Source organism: Zootoca vivipara, chromosome 10 (assembly GCF_965207765.1).
Source record: "Zootoca vivipara chromosome 10, rZooViv2.hap1.1, whole genome shotgun sequence".
Lineage (NCBI taxonomy): Eukaryota > Metazoa > Chordata > Lepidosauria > Squamata > Lacertidae > Zootoca > Zootoca vivipara.
This window is the reverse complement of record NC_142593.1, coordinates 20834173-20850463: the sequence shown is the minus strand read 5'-3', so window position 1 is coordinate 20850463 and position 16291 is coordinate 20834173. Positions and strand designations below refer to the sequence as shown.

General features: G+C 40.9%; 1 protein-coding gene and 1 long non-coding RNA gene across 8 annotated transcripts in view; one reads left to right on the top strand and one right to left on the bottom strand.

Annotated features, from left to right (window-relative positions):
* Window positions 1-13543, bottom strand: part of TMEM232 (transmembrane protein 232) — a 135902-nt gene extending 122359 nt beyond the window's left edge. For 3 of the 7 annotated variants that reach the window (XM_060280163.2, XM_088653252.1, XM_088653253.1), the window contains exons 1-2: window positions 13436-13541; window positions 94-241 (exon numbers count right to left, since the gene is read on the bottom strand). In XM_060280163.2, the coding sequence (XP_060136146.1) occupies window positions 94-227 (134 nt within the window). In that variant the 5' untranslated portion in view covers window positions 228-241; window positions 13436-13541. Of the gene's footprint in view, window positions 1-93; window positions 242-5220; window positions 5296-11147; window positions 11199-13435 lie in introns of all 7 variants that reach the window. The other 4 variants (XM_088653251.1, XM_060280162.2, XM_060280165.2 and 1 more) reach the window with 4 other exon arrangements.
* LOC148684395 (uncharacterized) lies at window positions 13486-15719 on the top strand. Its single transcript, XR_015946219.1, has 2 exons — window positions 13486-13838; window positions 15277-15719. It is a non-coding gene; the product is annotated as an uncharacterized LOC148684395 (long non-coding RNA).
* The last annotated feature ends 572 nt before the right edge of the window (window positions 15720-16291 follow it).

The following is a 16291-nucleotide window of genomic DNA, read 5'->3' as shown; positions in this document are numbered from 1 at the left end:
TGCTTGCAGGTTTCACTAGAAACACTGAAAATCTTTGTCCACTTGCCAGTATGCATTATATAATAATATTGTTTTGTGTTTATTTAAACTTACACGTGTTTCTTTTTCTTGGCTGGAGGTAACGTTTCCTTCAGATATTTAGTCAAGAGTCTCTGCTGAATTTTTTTATGTTCATCATGGCATACAATACCAAATTTGTGGACCACTGGCACCTTTATGATGGGCATGTTGTAAAATCAATCTAAAAAAAAGAAAAAAGACAGAATGTTACAGCCATATAGAAATGTAATCTTAAGTCTTTCTTACCTTACGCAGAAAGCTACCATATACAATCAAAATGCAAGATGAAGTGTGTTCTGCCATGTTTTTTCTCTTCTACCTTATAGGAAAAAGTAATCCGGAGGCCCTTGAATGGTAAATTCTGTATAACAACCTTGAATATGCAATCTAAATGGTTCTACTGGGGAAAGTCCATTTCTATTAGATCACAATAATGAATAACAATAATAAGCTATAAATAAAATCAAAATAGAATAATTGAAGTATAATTGCAGTATGGTTAAGCTTATTGATTTATACACCATTCCTCAGCACAGTTAAGTGAAAGCACTTGGATTCACACCAATTTATTCCATTGATTTCACTCCCACTACTTCAATGTAACTACTTATTGATCGGGGAATTATGCAGCAGTTCTCCAATCTCACAGCCTGGAGTAGCCAAATCCAAGTTTATCAAATCAGATTGTATTAATTATTGGAATAATGTTGACCATATGAAATCAAAAACATGAAGTTAACCTTAAAATAGCATTAATAAGATAATGAAACATCAATAAAAAACTGGGAAATTATGAACTAAAATTCTGAATATCAGTAAATAGCTGTCGGGATATTGGCCAATGAAAGTTCAGAATCAAAGATGAAAATGTGGCTTACACTCTTCCTCAATAGCTTTCATTAAAGGGAATACTTTAGGCATAATGTCCATGAAGGAACATAACTGCCCTGGTTGCAGGGATATGTTGAAATTAGTCAATTTTCATTAACACAGGTGCTTTCAATATTGCTCTCTTTTCCATGCTCATGTAATAGGATCCTAAGATTGTTTACACAGAAGTTGTCCCACTGTGGAAGATTTACTTCCTAGTCATGCAACCTTAGCAAATAAATGTAGTCTTCTTGCTTCATTTCATAAGGCTTCTCAATGAATACCGTAATAAAACTTGAAATTACAAACATTCCTATATGAGTGGATCGTGTGAAAATGGAAAAATCACTATAAAGCGAAAACTGCAGGAAGCTACAGGTTCCAGTTAAGTTCAGTTGTTATAGAAACTCACTGCATGACAGATGTTCCATTATCTGTTAATGGGCTGTTATTATCTAAGGGTGTACAAAGTGATCTGAAGTATGCATATTCAGAAGTAACCCTCACCGAGTTCAACAGGACTTACTCACTGGTAAATGTGTTTTGGATAACACCTTTACAGTACAGTAGTAGCTTGCGGCCACCATTAGAAAATGGCTACCAACTTGGATAGCTTTAAAGGGGGATTAGACAAATTTGTGGAGGATAAAATTATCTATTGTTAGTAGGGTTGCCAGACTCAATAGAGGACAGGACTTCTGTGCCTTTAATTGCCCTGTTCTCTTTTGAGTCTGGAAACCTTAAAGAGAAACCAGCAGACCCTTTGCTTGGAAATTAAACAAAGGGTCTGCTGGTTGGTTGCTGGTGGTCATGAGTGTGAGACTGCTACTGCATTCACATTGTGGACTGCCCCTGGGTATCTGTTTGCCACTGTGAGAACAGAATGCATATTTACTCAAAAGCAAGCATCATTCATTCAGTGTAGTTTACTAACAGTGGGGCAGGTACCATTCAGTGGGGCTTACTCCCTAGGTAGTGTGTTTAGGATTGCAAACTAGAGAAACACCTAGGAACATGCAAGGGAGGAAGTATGGATCCTAGCACTTAACTGACGCATTCTAAAAACGGGGGGCACTATGAATGCCATTGTTCACACTAGTGGTAGGACATCCAGCAGGAAATATCAGCCCTGGACAGCAGAACAGAAAGCAAAACTTCTGAGCTGCAAAAATATATGCAGGTATTGGTGTGCAGTAATTATATTATTATTATTATTATTATTATTATTATTATTATTATTACTTATATCCTGCCCAACGAGCCTGGTTTCCCCAGCCACTCTGGCTGGCTTCCAAACGGATATTAAAAACACAATAAAAGATCAAGCATTAAAAACTTCCCTAAACAGGGCTGCCTTCAGGTGTCTTCTAAAAGCCAGATAGTTGTTTATTTCCTCGACATCTGGTGGGAGGGCATTCCACAGGGCAGGTGCCGCTGCTGAGAAGGCCCTCTGCCTGGTTCCCTGTAATCTGACTTCTCACAGTGAGGGAACCACCAAAAGGCCCTTGGCGCTGGACCTTTGAAGGAAACTATCCCAAGTGAATATGTTTGCAGAGTAAGAAAGGTCCAAGGTCTTGGTCCAATGGTGAAGATGGGAAAATAATATCTATTTAAAGAGACAATTAGAAAGCAATCCTAACCCCGCAAGGGCAGTACTGGAGCTTTCTTCATTCCACTGCCTGTTCTGGACAGGGAGGAAGGAGGGCAGAAGGAAAAAACTTGTATTTTTACAGTTTAGGCAGGTGCATTAAGAACTTCTACAGTAGAGGAGCTCCCCACCAGTGGAGAGCAGCCAAGCCAGGCAGAGCTGGACAGAGGGACACCACCTCATCCATACCGACCTCCATGAGATCAGGAGTTTGGATTGCTCTGCCCGTCAGAGAGCCAGAAGGAGAAACTAGAGAAGATGTCAAGGAAGCCTGAAGAGGAGAGAACAATTCTGAAGGCCAGTGGCAGGAAGAATGGAGTTGAAGACATGTAAACTGCAGTGACAAGTGATAAAGCTGGTGAATAATGAATACCTTGTTGTGATGAAATAGAGCCATATGTTTTAACAGCTGATTTATACCTGTTCTTTTTTTATTACTCTTGGCATTCTGTCTCTGGTTTATAAATTGCCTCGGAACGAAATAAATAAAAAGGATTTGAGAATAAATGTGATGTATGAAACCATTAGCATATTACATCAAACAAAAGGCTATTAGAAGAACTGTGTTAATGTCTGCCAATAAGCAGTCTTGCATGAATTTTTTAAGAACACATTTAAATCATAATTAGCTGGGCTGATATATAGACAGATATAGGTATAGATAATTTCACAAATTTTACTTTGTTACAGAAACAGCTAATTTGAGAAAATGAAACTTATAATTACATAAAGCTCTATAAGCTGATCAAATTCAGCCTTATCAAGGTAAAAGTATATATATATTTTTCTAAACAGCTTCCCACCACATTTCTTATCTTAGATAAGTGAATTCCTACTGATATTAGCTAAAATAATAGAATTTCCAACTTAATGCTTTGGTTAAAGTGTTCCTTCAGCCTATAACAGCTCCTGGATATGTCCAAAGGAAAGTCATTCTCAGATTGTTTCTCCTGGGGCCCACTTCTGTGAGATATTTATTCCAAGGTACTGCAGGGTGCATCAGCTGACGCCGCAAGCAGACAGAGCATAAGTGTTGTGGTGCTGTTAGGTCTCTTCAAGGGTGTGAAGAATCTTCAGAAATAGGGAAGGGATAGTAAAATCATTTATCCCCTACACCAGGCACATCCAACTCCCAAGATACTGCGATCTACTCCCAGTATATAAAAAACAACAACTGGCAGTGATCTACCCATTGTCATTGGACGGAGGATAACTGGGGTGGGTGAGTGGAAGGGGAGGACTGACCAAAGTTGTTGAGCTTTTTGGGGGAGGATTGCAGAACAATCCGCAGCTTACAAATGCATGCATTGCTAAAACCAATCATTGTATCCCCTATCAACATCAACAAACGCAAAAAAAGGCCCACTAGATGCAACAGAGGAACAAATAGAGGGGGGGGTGCGCATACATTCATCCTGCCATTTTTTTTTTATTCCCGCAATCGACCAGGATCAACCGGGGATCTACCTTTCGATCGCAGTCGACCAGCTGAACATGTCTGCTCTACACAAATACCCCAGCCCATGGCCCTTCCTTGCTGTACAATAAAGTACTGGACCACAAAATCAATATTTTATAGACCACATCCATCAACAGTATGTACTGCACAGGCCACTACTGCAAAAGAAAGTTCCAGAAGGATGGTGCTGCAATGTTAATGGCCCTGCTCCAGGTAACCATGGAGCAGACCTCAGGAGCATGTGGTACTTACTAGAAGGGCCCCCCTACTCATTGTATAGACAAGGCAGCTACAACAAGGGTTATCTAACAGTCCTTCAGGTAATTTGTTTAGGAGTTTATATACTAACAGTTAAGCCACAAACCTGGTTCAATACGGTAGCATAAAGCTAGTTAGTAAGAGCAAGGCAGGCTCAAACTGTAGTTTCTAATAAGGCTCAAGCAGGCCAATTCAGAAGACAGGAAACCATGGTTTTCTATTATGTCTGAACCGGGCCAATTTGTGTTCTCCATCAATATATCTTATCTCTGGTGTGTCCTTTTCTAGTAAGATAGTTGAAACATCCCACAAATAGTAAATAGATGAAATTGCAGAATGGTATTGTTTCTCATATTCTTCCATTTCTTATGCAGGTTATAGCTCACACACAATTCTTGAACTATTTGAACTATCATGTTTTCACAGTTAAGGGCACCTAACAACAACAACAAAGCTTGTTTCATCACTTTATTCTGCAGCATGTTCAAATATTCTCAATCAGAATAGTGCTTTGAGCTCTGGCGGTTATGACGTTGTGTTAAGGCAGAGCTGCTCCAACAAGTCTGGTGAATCTAGGTGTTAAGATATTCAAGGACTAAATTTTTACCATATCTAATCTACCATCCATCTTCACCCATTGCAAGCATAAGCAAATGGGAATGAAAAGCCCTACATAATGAAAGAGCAGATTACTTTGAGTTTCTGAAAATATCAGTCTGATTTCTTTGCAATGTGAGGATGATGAATCACCATTCTGCCTATGTTAATTCCAAATACATCTAAATTCTTTATTCCTTATAAAATGCTTCAGTAGAGTGGCAATTTACAATTTTTAATCAGGTCTGAGGTTCCCATCAGCTAAATCTTTGCACTTCTGACAAAAGCATAATGAATGAACAATTGTGGCATTGTTTCACATGCAAACCTTATTCAGTTCTGTCTTCTTGCCCCTGCCAAAATCTTGTGTATTTCTCCTTGATTATAAGAACTTCAATGGAATCTGAATAACATAAATGTATATTTTATTCATGCAGGCATGCTGTTTCTGATTATCATCCTAATTCAGAAAATCATTAATAATTTCAATACCACTCTCAGGAATAGAGCACCGCCTTTCTTTTCTGGCTGTTTTCCCACTGAAAATCATCCCCCAATTTTGTTCCCCCATATTGAGAGGCACCCATATCTTATTCCCTCCAGGAGAAAATGCATATGGGGGGAGAGGGAATTTTAAGTGAAAAATAGTGAAGAGCTGTTTTTGTATCCCTATAGTTACACAGTTCTCATATTCTTGTAGTTGTAGTCCTTTCCTATATTATTCTTTTCCGCTACACCAGGCATAGGCAACCTTGGCTCTCCAGATGTTTTGGAACTACAACTCCCATGATCCCTGACCACTGGCCCTGTTAGCTAGGGATCATGGGAGTTGTAGTTCCAAAACATCTGAAGAGCCATGGTTGCCTATGCCTGCCCTACACGTTTGTCCACAGAGCACCCTGGGGGAAAGAGATGAGAGGAAGAGGAAGGCCATGGCAAGAGGGAAAGAGTGGGAAGACCAAAAAGAGACAACAACTGTATGAAGGAGTGTATCAATAAAGAGATTTGTTTGTGTCCAAGCCATCCCAACATCTAGTGGTGCAGGTCAGGGGCCCTGCAGCCATTGGGGTTGGGTACCAATGGTGCCACAACTACTGTCCTGCAATTTGTACATTTTACAGAAGGCATGGTTATTCATTTTTCTGTATCTTGCACTGGTACTGATTTGCAACGAAGGCTGGGTAAAAATAGCTCAAATTAATTTGAAAGATAGAAAGAAAATCGTGAGGACTTCTACTGCTTCCCCACTTTGTAAGAAAGAAGGGGAAGGGGAGATCAGGAGATCAGCCAAGCAGGTATCAGGGAACGGACCGGACAGACAGTATGTCGGGCTCATGGAGGGCATCTTGCCTAAGGACCCCTCAAACATGGCAGCACCATTGACAGTATCCTCATTGCCAGAGACAAAGATGCAACCCCATCTCCTCCCATACTGCTCCTTCACTAAAATGTACAGCTTATCCATTAAAACGGGGGGGGGGGGGTTAGGGTTAGGGTTAGGATATACAACCTCTTATATCTCATCTGACCATGCAACTCAAAGCCCACCCTCCATGTCTCTTATACATTGGCAGATTACAAATTTATCTGACCGCTGTAGTAGATTGTTACAAGTTGTTGTCTCAAATTTACCACAATGCTCCAGACTGACAGTACATCAGGGGTACTGTGGGAAATATAAAACACTGGCTCATAGGTCCAGGAGAGATATGAGAATGTGTGAGGTCTGCCAAGGTACTGGGAACACTAGCAACTAAGCTTTTTCAGTTCACCTATGGTGTTCAAAAAGTAACTTTACACCTAATATATAGGTATTGTCCATAGGTGTACAGTCGTAACTTGGAAGTCGAACAGAATCTGTTCCGGAAGTCCATTCAGCCTCCAAAATGTTTGAAAGCCAAAGCACGGCTTCTGATTGGCTGCAGGAAGCTCCTGCAGCCAATCGGAAGCTGTGGAAGCCCTGACGGACGTTTGGCTTCCAAAAGAATGTTCGAAAACCAGAATACTCACTTCCAGGTTTTGATCATTCGGGAGCCGATTTGTTCGGGAGCCAAGGTGTTCGAGATCCAAGTACAGCTGTATAATTTCTTTTTGAAAACACTGTGTAATCTTCATGAACTTTTTTAGCATTTTCAGGTGAATTTCTAATAAACACATTTTTGCAAGCAATTTCTCTCAACAGAATGCATTTCTGTATGTTATTTTCAGTAATTTATTCATTTTTAATTTATGCACAGTTTTCTCTCACACTAATTGGAGAACTGCATTGCAAACATGGGACAGGTGCGAATTTAGAAGGTTTCAAACTGAGCAAATCAGGTGGGCTTGCCTTTAAATGAGAACTGGATTCCCCTCCCCCCTCTTCCTACCAGCAGCTCTTTGAGAATGCCAGGCATCATGAGCCCATGTTAGCTCACTTGGGTCACAAGGTCCTTAATCAAAATGTTTGCTATGCAAAGTTCTTTGCAATGTTAAATGCCTTTCCAGTTGATAAGAGTCTGGATTTCTCCCACTAACACTTACGAGCCCCAACTTGATACCTGGAGTGTGATTTCTACCACACTGCCTGCTGCAATAGCAAGTGTAACAGTAAAGATAACTGCGGGGGGGGGGCAGTATCCAGTGATCTGAGCACTGGAAATTATAGTATCTGCAATACGGCTGTCCTGCAGAGAGGCATCTGGAGTGACTGTGTTATGAATAAGAACCACGTATTTATTTATACAGTACATAAAACCATTTTGCAAGTCTTTCATCTAAACTCCCATGAGGAGGCAACTATTATTTCAATTTTATATATGCATAACTGAGCCTGAGAAAAAATATTGCATATCCACATAAGCAAATGCTGGCATGGATCAGTGTTCAAAGTGGGGGAGAAAAAAGGAAACGGGGTGGTTTTGCTTCCTATTCAACCCGAGTCAGGGCCAAGCTGCATGTAGTTTACTTTCAAGTGTAGGATTTTTCTTAAACCAATAGCCACCAATACTTGCCACCAAGGAGTCTGTAACCCCCTCCCCCCTCCCCATGATCCCAATCCAGAATGCCCCTAAAATGCCCTGAAGCTAATGGGAGCTTTTTTCTTCATGCAAATAGCAGACACTGTGGGCGGGGAGTGGGGAGGAATCAAGACTGGGAATGCAGTAGAGACAAAAGGTTAGTCACCTATCCCCCTGCCAAACTAGAGTCCTGATCTGGATTGGGGTCCTGCTCTGGCTATGTGCGAAAGAAAAATCCTGCACTTAAGGGCAAATCACATGATTAATGTCACAAATAAATTGGCTTGTAATTACATCCACTGAAAAACATTGAAATGTTTTAAAGTTTGTCTCAATAGAAGGGGGCTGGTATCTCCCTCTAGATCTGGATAAGTAACATTATATCTATACCTATATGCATATAATAATAATAATAATAATAATAATAATAATAATAATAATAATTTATTTATACCCCACCCATCTGGCTGGGTTTCCCCAGCCACTCTGGGCGGCTTACAACAGAAAAATGAAATAAAACAATTAAACATTAAAAGCCTCCCTAAACAGGGCTGCCTTCAGATGTCTTCTAAAAATCTGGTAGCTGTTTTTCTCTTTGACATCTGATGGGAGGACGTTCCACAGGGCAGGCGCCACCACCGAGAAGGCCCTCTGCCTGGTTCCCTGCAACTTGGCTTCTCGCAACGAGGGAACCGTCAGAAGGCCCTCGGTACTGGACCTCAGTGTCCGGGCAGAACGATGGGGGTGGAGATGCTCCTTCAGGTATATCTATGCACACACAGAGATATAGATATAGAGAGATATAGATACATATACATACACACACACACACAGCGATGGGTACAAAGTCTGAATCCCATAATTCCTCCTAAGAGAATCCCCCATGTTCTCCATAACCACTCCTCCTGCTGCTCTCACCCCTAGCACAAGTCCTTTCTCATCTCCTCTCACCTGGATTTAACATTCTGTTGAAATATAAAGCCGTACATACCGTAATAGCCAAGTCTATAAATGCACAAGAAAGTTGCTCCTAGAACACTAAAATAACAACCACGTACGTAGCTCGAAATACCAAAATTAATAGCTCTCTGCTCTAGGAACTATGCCGAGAACAAGGTTAAAACACAAATTAAAACACAAGCATGGCATTTTCACTTCTTGATTAAGGGGTAAGAGTAGATGGGAGCATATGCAGCATGCGTACAGATATCTGTAGTAGCCCAACAAAAGACTCGATGTGCTTGGCAGAGTGCTCCATCTACTGTCCATTTATAGTTAAGTCTTTGCCGTATTGCAATTTTTGTGCAACTACTGTATAAGGAGTGGCTGGCCCCTCTGGAAATTATACAGTATATGGACAATGTCACTAGAAGGCATGCTAGGAAAGATGTCAACTCATGACTCCCAAGAAGTGCAACAGTAGCTCTCATAACTTTTGTAAAAGGGGTGAGCTCAACAGATGCTACTTCTACTGTCCTGCAGTAATGAGAAAAGCTGTGCATCAGCTCCTAGTATAGGCAGAAGAAAACAGATTGATTGTATTATAACTTGTCTTAAAAATAGTAACAATTTTATCGGCCTTGTAATAAGGTCGGTCAGTTTTATTTTCCCATATATTGCAGGCCACCTAATGAGTTCACCTTGTAAGGGCACCTCAATCAGTTCATGGTAGAGATTAGATTTGAACCAGGAAATTCCTGATTTGTTGCTCAGTCTCTTAAGCCACTGTGCTACACCAGCTTCCATAAAACTTTAGATATGCTTAACTTTTCATAGAACAGAAACCATGACTCTACAAGACAGAAACAGCCCCGCCGTCCATTAGTTTATAATTGGGGTGGGGGGTTCAAATGACACAATTTATCAGATAATGAAGCAAACTTGATGCATAAGTCTTTCCAGATTCATGTTTCACAAACACAACCTCACATTATCATAGGCTGCCACCCCTAATGACGGTATTCGAATACATCAATCCAGCGGCTCTGGTAAGACAAGGTGCAAAAGGCAGAAGTAGATAATTGTTTTATGACCAAGCCTGCAAAACAATTGTTTAAAAAAAAAATTGCATTTTTGTTTTAGCCCAACAGACTTGGACAAGCTCCATTTAAGCAACTTTATCCAAAAAAAAATGGAAAAAAAAACTTTGAAAATGCCAGGAAGACATTTTCGGTAGAACTGAAGATGTAGAAAAGAGCAACTTATCTTTGCTTGAAAGTTGTGTTAGATTTGATTAGCTGGATGAATCAATTTTACTGAAAGAACCTATTCGAGTCTGGGAACTATCCACCAAAAAGTCCACAAGTTCCACTGAAACTAATGGGAGTTGCTTGGATAATAGGGCTTTTTTTTTTGGCAGAAGAAAACCCTACTACAAGATTCAATGGGTCATTTGATATAAGAATATTTTAAATCCATGCAAAATTGTAAACAACAAACAAACAAAAGGCGTAGCTAGGGGGTTGGGGGTGGGGCACACTGGGTACCACACTGCAGGGGTGGCAATTAGCGTGGGGCCTCGTAACTGGGAGTGACGCGGTGGCTCAGGCCCCTGCAGGCTCCATACTATCCAAAGCGGCAGTGTGGGGCTTGTGTCTGCCTATCACCTCCCCTTCAGCCTCCCTACACCTCGGGCACCCGAGCGGCTAGCTACGCCGCTGCAACAAACATTTCCAAATGGATTACAGTTCAAATCCATCAGGGAGAACAGGAAAAAATACTTCAAAGCTACCATTACATTACATACGTTTTGTCAGCTTTCTATAAACTGCTCAGAGGTTTTCTTAGAATAGCAATATATAAATTTCATTGAATAAAATAAAAACTAAACCTTGAAATTACCTGCAGGAAAAGTAATATTGGCCCCGGGGACTCAGAAATAGAGATTTGAGCCTCTGTCTTCCTCGGGTGTTACAAACACAAAACCACATTCACAACCTACAATTATTAATTCGGAAATAATTGCCTACCTCTGCTTAATGCTTGAAAGGAAATGTGAGGAAAGGTATAGTCACACACATAATCAACACATGTAAATTGGGGGGGGGGTTTGCCTGTATATACCCTAGCCAATCCATCTATTGAAATAGGACCATCCCCATGACAGGGTTGATGCCTGATCTAGGTGGGTCACTCACAACAACAGCAATAATCCATATACATTTTTTAAAATAAAAATAAAAAGGATTGGCTTCCCAAACAGTTTCTGGGGCTGAAAACGGGTCCCAGGTTAACATTACTCCCTAACCACACTCACTTTTGCACTCAGGTCTTGCTTGTGGGTGTTTCATAGACATCTGGTTAGCCACTGTGAAAACATGATGCTGAACTATATATTATTATTATCATCATCATCATCATCATCATCCCACAGTTTCCAGGAACCAGGATTCATGGAGGTTTATGGTTAAAAGAGAAAAGGCTAAATGTTAAAGCTTACTGGGAAATGATATATAATGAATTGAAAAAGATGTTTAAAATAACGCTTATAAGAAAAACCCAGAAACTTCCCTTTAGGGAATTATAGGGACAGAACTACCCAAACTGTACAGAAATTTATTCCTGTATGCTACTACAGCGGCAATAATGCTGTTACTTGCCCAAAAATAGAAAGAAGAATAAGTCCCAGCAAAAGAATTATGGATACAAAAATTTATGGAATATGCAGAAATGGCCAAAAAAAAAATACAATACAGTATATACAATCTTTATTACAGTCCAAAGACCCACCAATTTGTTACAAAACGATATCCAATAAGGACATCCTGCCTTCAGGTTTCAAAAACATTTTGTTCAAACTTAGAGTTGGGATCATTGATTCGTGCAACCACCGATAGAAACTTCGCCACTGCTAATGTTCTAGCATTTGGTCGGTCTTCCAATAGGAACTTGATATAATACTCCTCCGATTTTCCTGGGATCAGGGCTAGCAAGGGTGAAATCAATTCAGCCCTAGCTTGCTTGAACTCCACACAGTGCAGGATAATATGTGTTATAGAGTCTGTGTCTTGGGCACACGAGCACAGTCATTCCTGGTAGGGGACTCCTCTCACCCTACCCTCCAGCACTGCAGAGGGGTTTAATCTGTTTAATCTGGCTTTTGTGAATAACCTTCGGTAGTTTGATACAGTCAGGTTTTTAAAGTAAGCTGTTAACTTAAAAACATGCCCATATTGTACTCCCAACGGACTGCAGACTGCATGTGATCGATGTCGCAGGTCACTGTGTGACACTGTGTGTCTTTGCTTTAAGGTCTTTAGGGCACCTTCATAGCCCAGGTAATACAGTTGAGTGGCTGACAGGCTAATAGCCATTGTTTTCTGCCAATTGCTGACATAGAAAGAAGAATAAGTCCCAGCAAAAGAAGAATGGATACAAAAGTTTATGTAATACGCAGAAATGGCAAAAAATAAGCAATCAAGATAACAAACTTTTTATAAAAGAATGGAAATGGTTTATTGAATGTTTACAAACAAATTGTAAACAGGTAAGAACATTGGCAGGATCATTGTAATACAGTAACCTGCAACAGTTTTATAAGAGCATATATTTAAAGTACGGGTAGATGAATAAATGCAGTGCTTTTTTCTGGGGGGATGCAGGGGTACGAATGCCCCTAAACATTTTGTGAATCTTTGTACTTTGTACCATTTACTGTATTTATTTTTCCCAATTTGTATAAAATGGTGGTTTTCTTGAGTCAAAATGAGAGTAACCCTAAACACTTTTAAAGGGGGGGGGGAAGCACTGAATAAATGAACAAATTAAGTAGATTTTGATATGCAGAAAATATGAAAAATAAATTTAAGGAACCGCAGAAAGAGGGGGGAGAAAGTCAAGTTTTGAAATGCTAAAATGACTAAAATTATTGAAATGTATAAACCTGAAAATCATAAATAAAATATAAAAAAGAGCAAAGCTGAAAACATGGGAAAGATAATGATTAAAAGTGATTAAACAGAAATAGAATACACACACAAACACACATATGTACAGTGCTTTTTTTCTGGAGGGACGCAGGGGTAAATTTACTGTATTTATTTTTCCTGATTTGAACTATAAATTGGTGATTTTCTTGAGTCAAAATGAGAGTACCTCTAAACATTTTGGGGGGGACACACTGTGTGTGTGTGTGTGTGTGTGTGTACATAAACACACACACACACAGATATATATATAGATATAGATATAGATATATATAGATATAGATATATATAGATATATATATATATGAATGAGAGGTGGGCCTTTAGCCTGATCCACCTCTTATGTTCCCCGTTTTCCCTTTTAAAATTCGTCCCCAGATTCCACTACAGTAAAACCATTGCAGTAAAACCATTACAGTTAAGTGTCCCGAGCTTCAGGCGCAGCCAACAAACTCCCTCGGGCAGGGCCTGTTTAAAGGGACATCGCGGGCCCCTAGAGAAGATTGAGAAACTCCCATCTAATTAATAACACTCGGCGGCCGCTGACTTTGGCTTCTCTCTGCTCCTCGCCACCTGGAGCAAGAGATCCGCGGATCCGCCAGCTTCGCCCTGCGCTTACCGTGCTTGCTGGATGGAAAGGGCAAACTTGGTGCCCCGCGCGCGCGCCCTGCTGCCCGGCTCTGCTGCCGCCGCCTTCTTTCTTCTCATGGCGTTCAGGTGTTCCTACTGGCAGCTGTTGCTATGGACGCGGCCCGGCCCGGATTACACCGAGCGGCCGGAGAGGGAGAGGCGAGGAAGGGAAGAAGCGCCCCTCAACTTGGCTGCTGCAATTCCGTGGCTCCCGCCTCGTAACGTTTCTTGAGACCAAAAGAACGGGAAAGCAAAAGGCGCTGAATAATTGGAGGAGAAGCGGTTTTTTTATATAAAGTTATGTCTTTATTCATTATAACTATATCCTTGCATTTCATCCCAAGACAAGGAGCACACTGCACCCCTTTTAATCCTCTTAACAACCCTGGGAGGTAAATTAAGCTGATTCCCAATTATCAAGGGCTTGAAGCACCAAAATAATTCTGGGAACGGGTGCCGGGAATTGTAGCGCCTTGAGAAGTAGAATATGGCACCCAGGAGTTTCTGCATGTGCTTTACGTTTATGCAGAGTGCAACAATAGAGTTTATTTCAGTCACTGCACCACAGTGATCCTTTAATCTTCTCTTGCCTCTGCCCCAACTAAAATATTGGGTTTCTTCATTCATTTCTTTAGACACCTATTTCTTCCCTCCTGTAACACGTTTTGTGTAATATCTAGCCTGATAAAAGTGTTTTGGAGGATTTGTAATGTTGTGCTCATTATCTTGTAACCTTTTGGTTTGTACTCATCTGTGGATTTTGGACCAAAAAGCTTTGGTTTAGTTTAGCTTGTTTTTAGCACAAGCTTTAGTAAGCAATAATTGATTTGCTAGACTTGAGGTGCCACAAGGCTATTGTTTTTGCTGAAACAAACTAACACAGCTAGCTTTCTGAACTTCTTTCTTCTTCTGAGCCTGGAAGATAGCATTGCCATTCAGGGTGGAATCTACAACCACAGGAAGGTTATTTTCAACCACCTGTTCGAGGGTTAACTGCCCTCCAACCAAAAACAACACAATTTGGCTTCAGTTGACTCTTTCCCTGACATGCACAGCAGCAGGGCTTAATGGTGTTGTTCACTCTACACTCAAAGCTCCATTTCTCATGCCAGCCAGGGCAAAAAGTATGGGGCAGGAAGAATACCTTTTCCCCATACAACTCCCAGGCTGCTGTAGCAATGTGGCTCGGGTGGATCAGGCCAATTGCCTTATCTTCTTCTCAGCAGGAGAAGATCAGGATCCAGCAAATCTTGTGCTGGTCCATTTGTGCCCCCTCCTTGCCTCCCTCCCATGCTCCATTTTGAGTGTTACCACCAGACACCAGCTATTGAAGATTCAGGCAGAATGCATTTCTTCCCACAGCCCATAGTTACATTATGGAACTCAAACAGAACAGTGATAGACACCAACCTGATTGCAGGCCAGGCCAAGGTGATGTATATGACTGGTGGAAATTGAAATGCTTTGTTTGAAACTTTATAAATACCACTGCCCAGACCACTGGGTGTGCACAGTTACAGTTCTTGAGGAATGATCCAACTGTAACCTATTGCTTCCTAAGTAATAAAATGGCTGGACTCTATCTCCTCCCGGCTCCTGAATTTCATTGGCCAGACTTGGCCAGGGTTTTTATAGGGTTTGACGCCTTGCAACAAAGGCACACCTTTGCCTCACCCAAACCCCCTCTAGCATGATGAATTAGGGGTTTGGTTTGCTATGTCAATCTGGGGCTTTGCCATGTTCCTCTTTTCTACCCAACCAGGAGCCTGTATATTTTGCTGAAAGTGTGAAGCAGACCTGAGTAACAGCCAAACTTTTATGTTCCCATAGACAGGGATCTACCACTTCTTCATCCCAGCATGTAACCTGAATACCTGCAAACACCTAGCAAGGTCCTTACTCCAGAGGAGGCTGACAGCAACAAAAGGCAAATGTCAGGGAGGGCAACGGTGACAAGTCTCTTCTCCAGCCTGAGACCTGTGGATTTATTTTTTATAAATCGTTTTTATTTGTTTTTACAAGTGTAGAGTTATAACAATACCAAATACGGTACATATCCATACATAGAGATTTCTCTGAATCTCGAGACTTCCCATCATCCCCTCCATGGATCCTATTGTCAACATTTTCAACTGCATATTATTGCATAATCTATATTTTGTACCCGTCCATATTGTCCAAAGTGTTTGTTACATTACAAGTGTTATTAGAATCCTGCTAATGTTTTCATCTGCTTACAGTGGTCTTCTAAATAAATTATACATTTTCCCATTCTTTCTTGAAGTTTTTGTCTTCTTGGTTCCTGAGTTTTCCACTCAGTTTTGCCATTTCGGCGTAGTCCAACAGTTTGGTTTGCCATTCCTCTCTTTCTTCTTTCAATCTCTGGGCTAGTAGCATCGGTGCGGTTGTTGTTGCCTACATAAAAAGTCCGCTCCTTTGGGATGTCGGTACCTACAATTCCTAATAAAAAGCCTTCTGTGGGTTTTTTAAACAAAAGTTATTTTAAACATTTCTTTCCAATTCATTATATATCATTTTCCAGAAAGCCACATATGGTAAAAAGTACATTCTTTTTCTTTACATTTCCAGCAAGTGAGACCTGTGGATTTGGACGGTATTGTTGTTGTTTAGTCGTTTAGTCGTGTCCGACTCCTCGTGACCCCATGGACCATAGCACGCCAGGCATTCCTGTCTTCCACTGCCTCCCACAGTTTGGTCAAACTCATGTTGGTAGCTTTGAGAACACTGTCCAACCATCTCGTCCTCTGTTGTCCCCTTCTCCTTGTGCCCTCCATCTTTCCCAACATCAGGGTCTTTTCCAGGGAGTCTTCTCTTCTCATGAGGT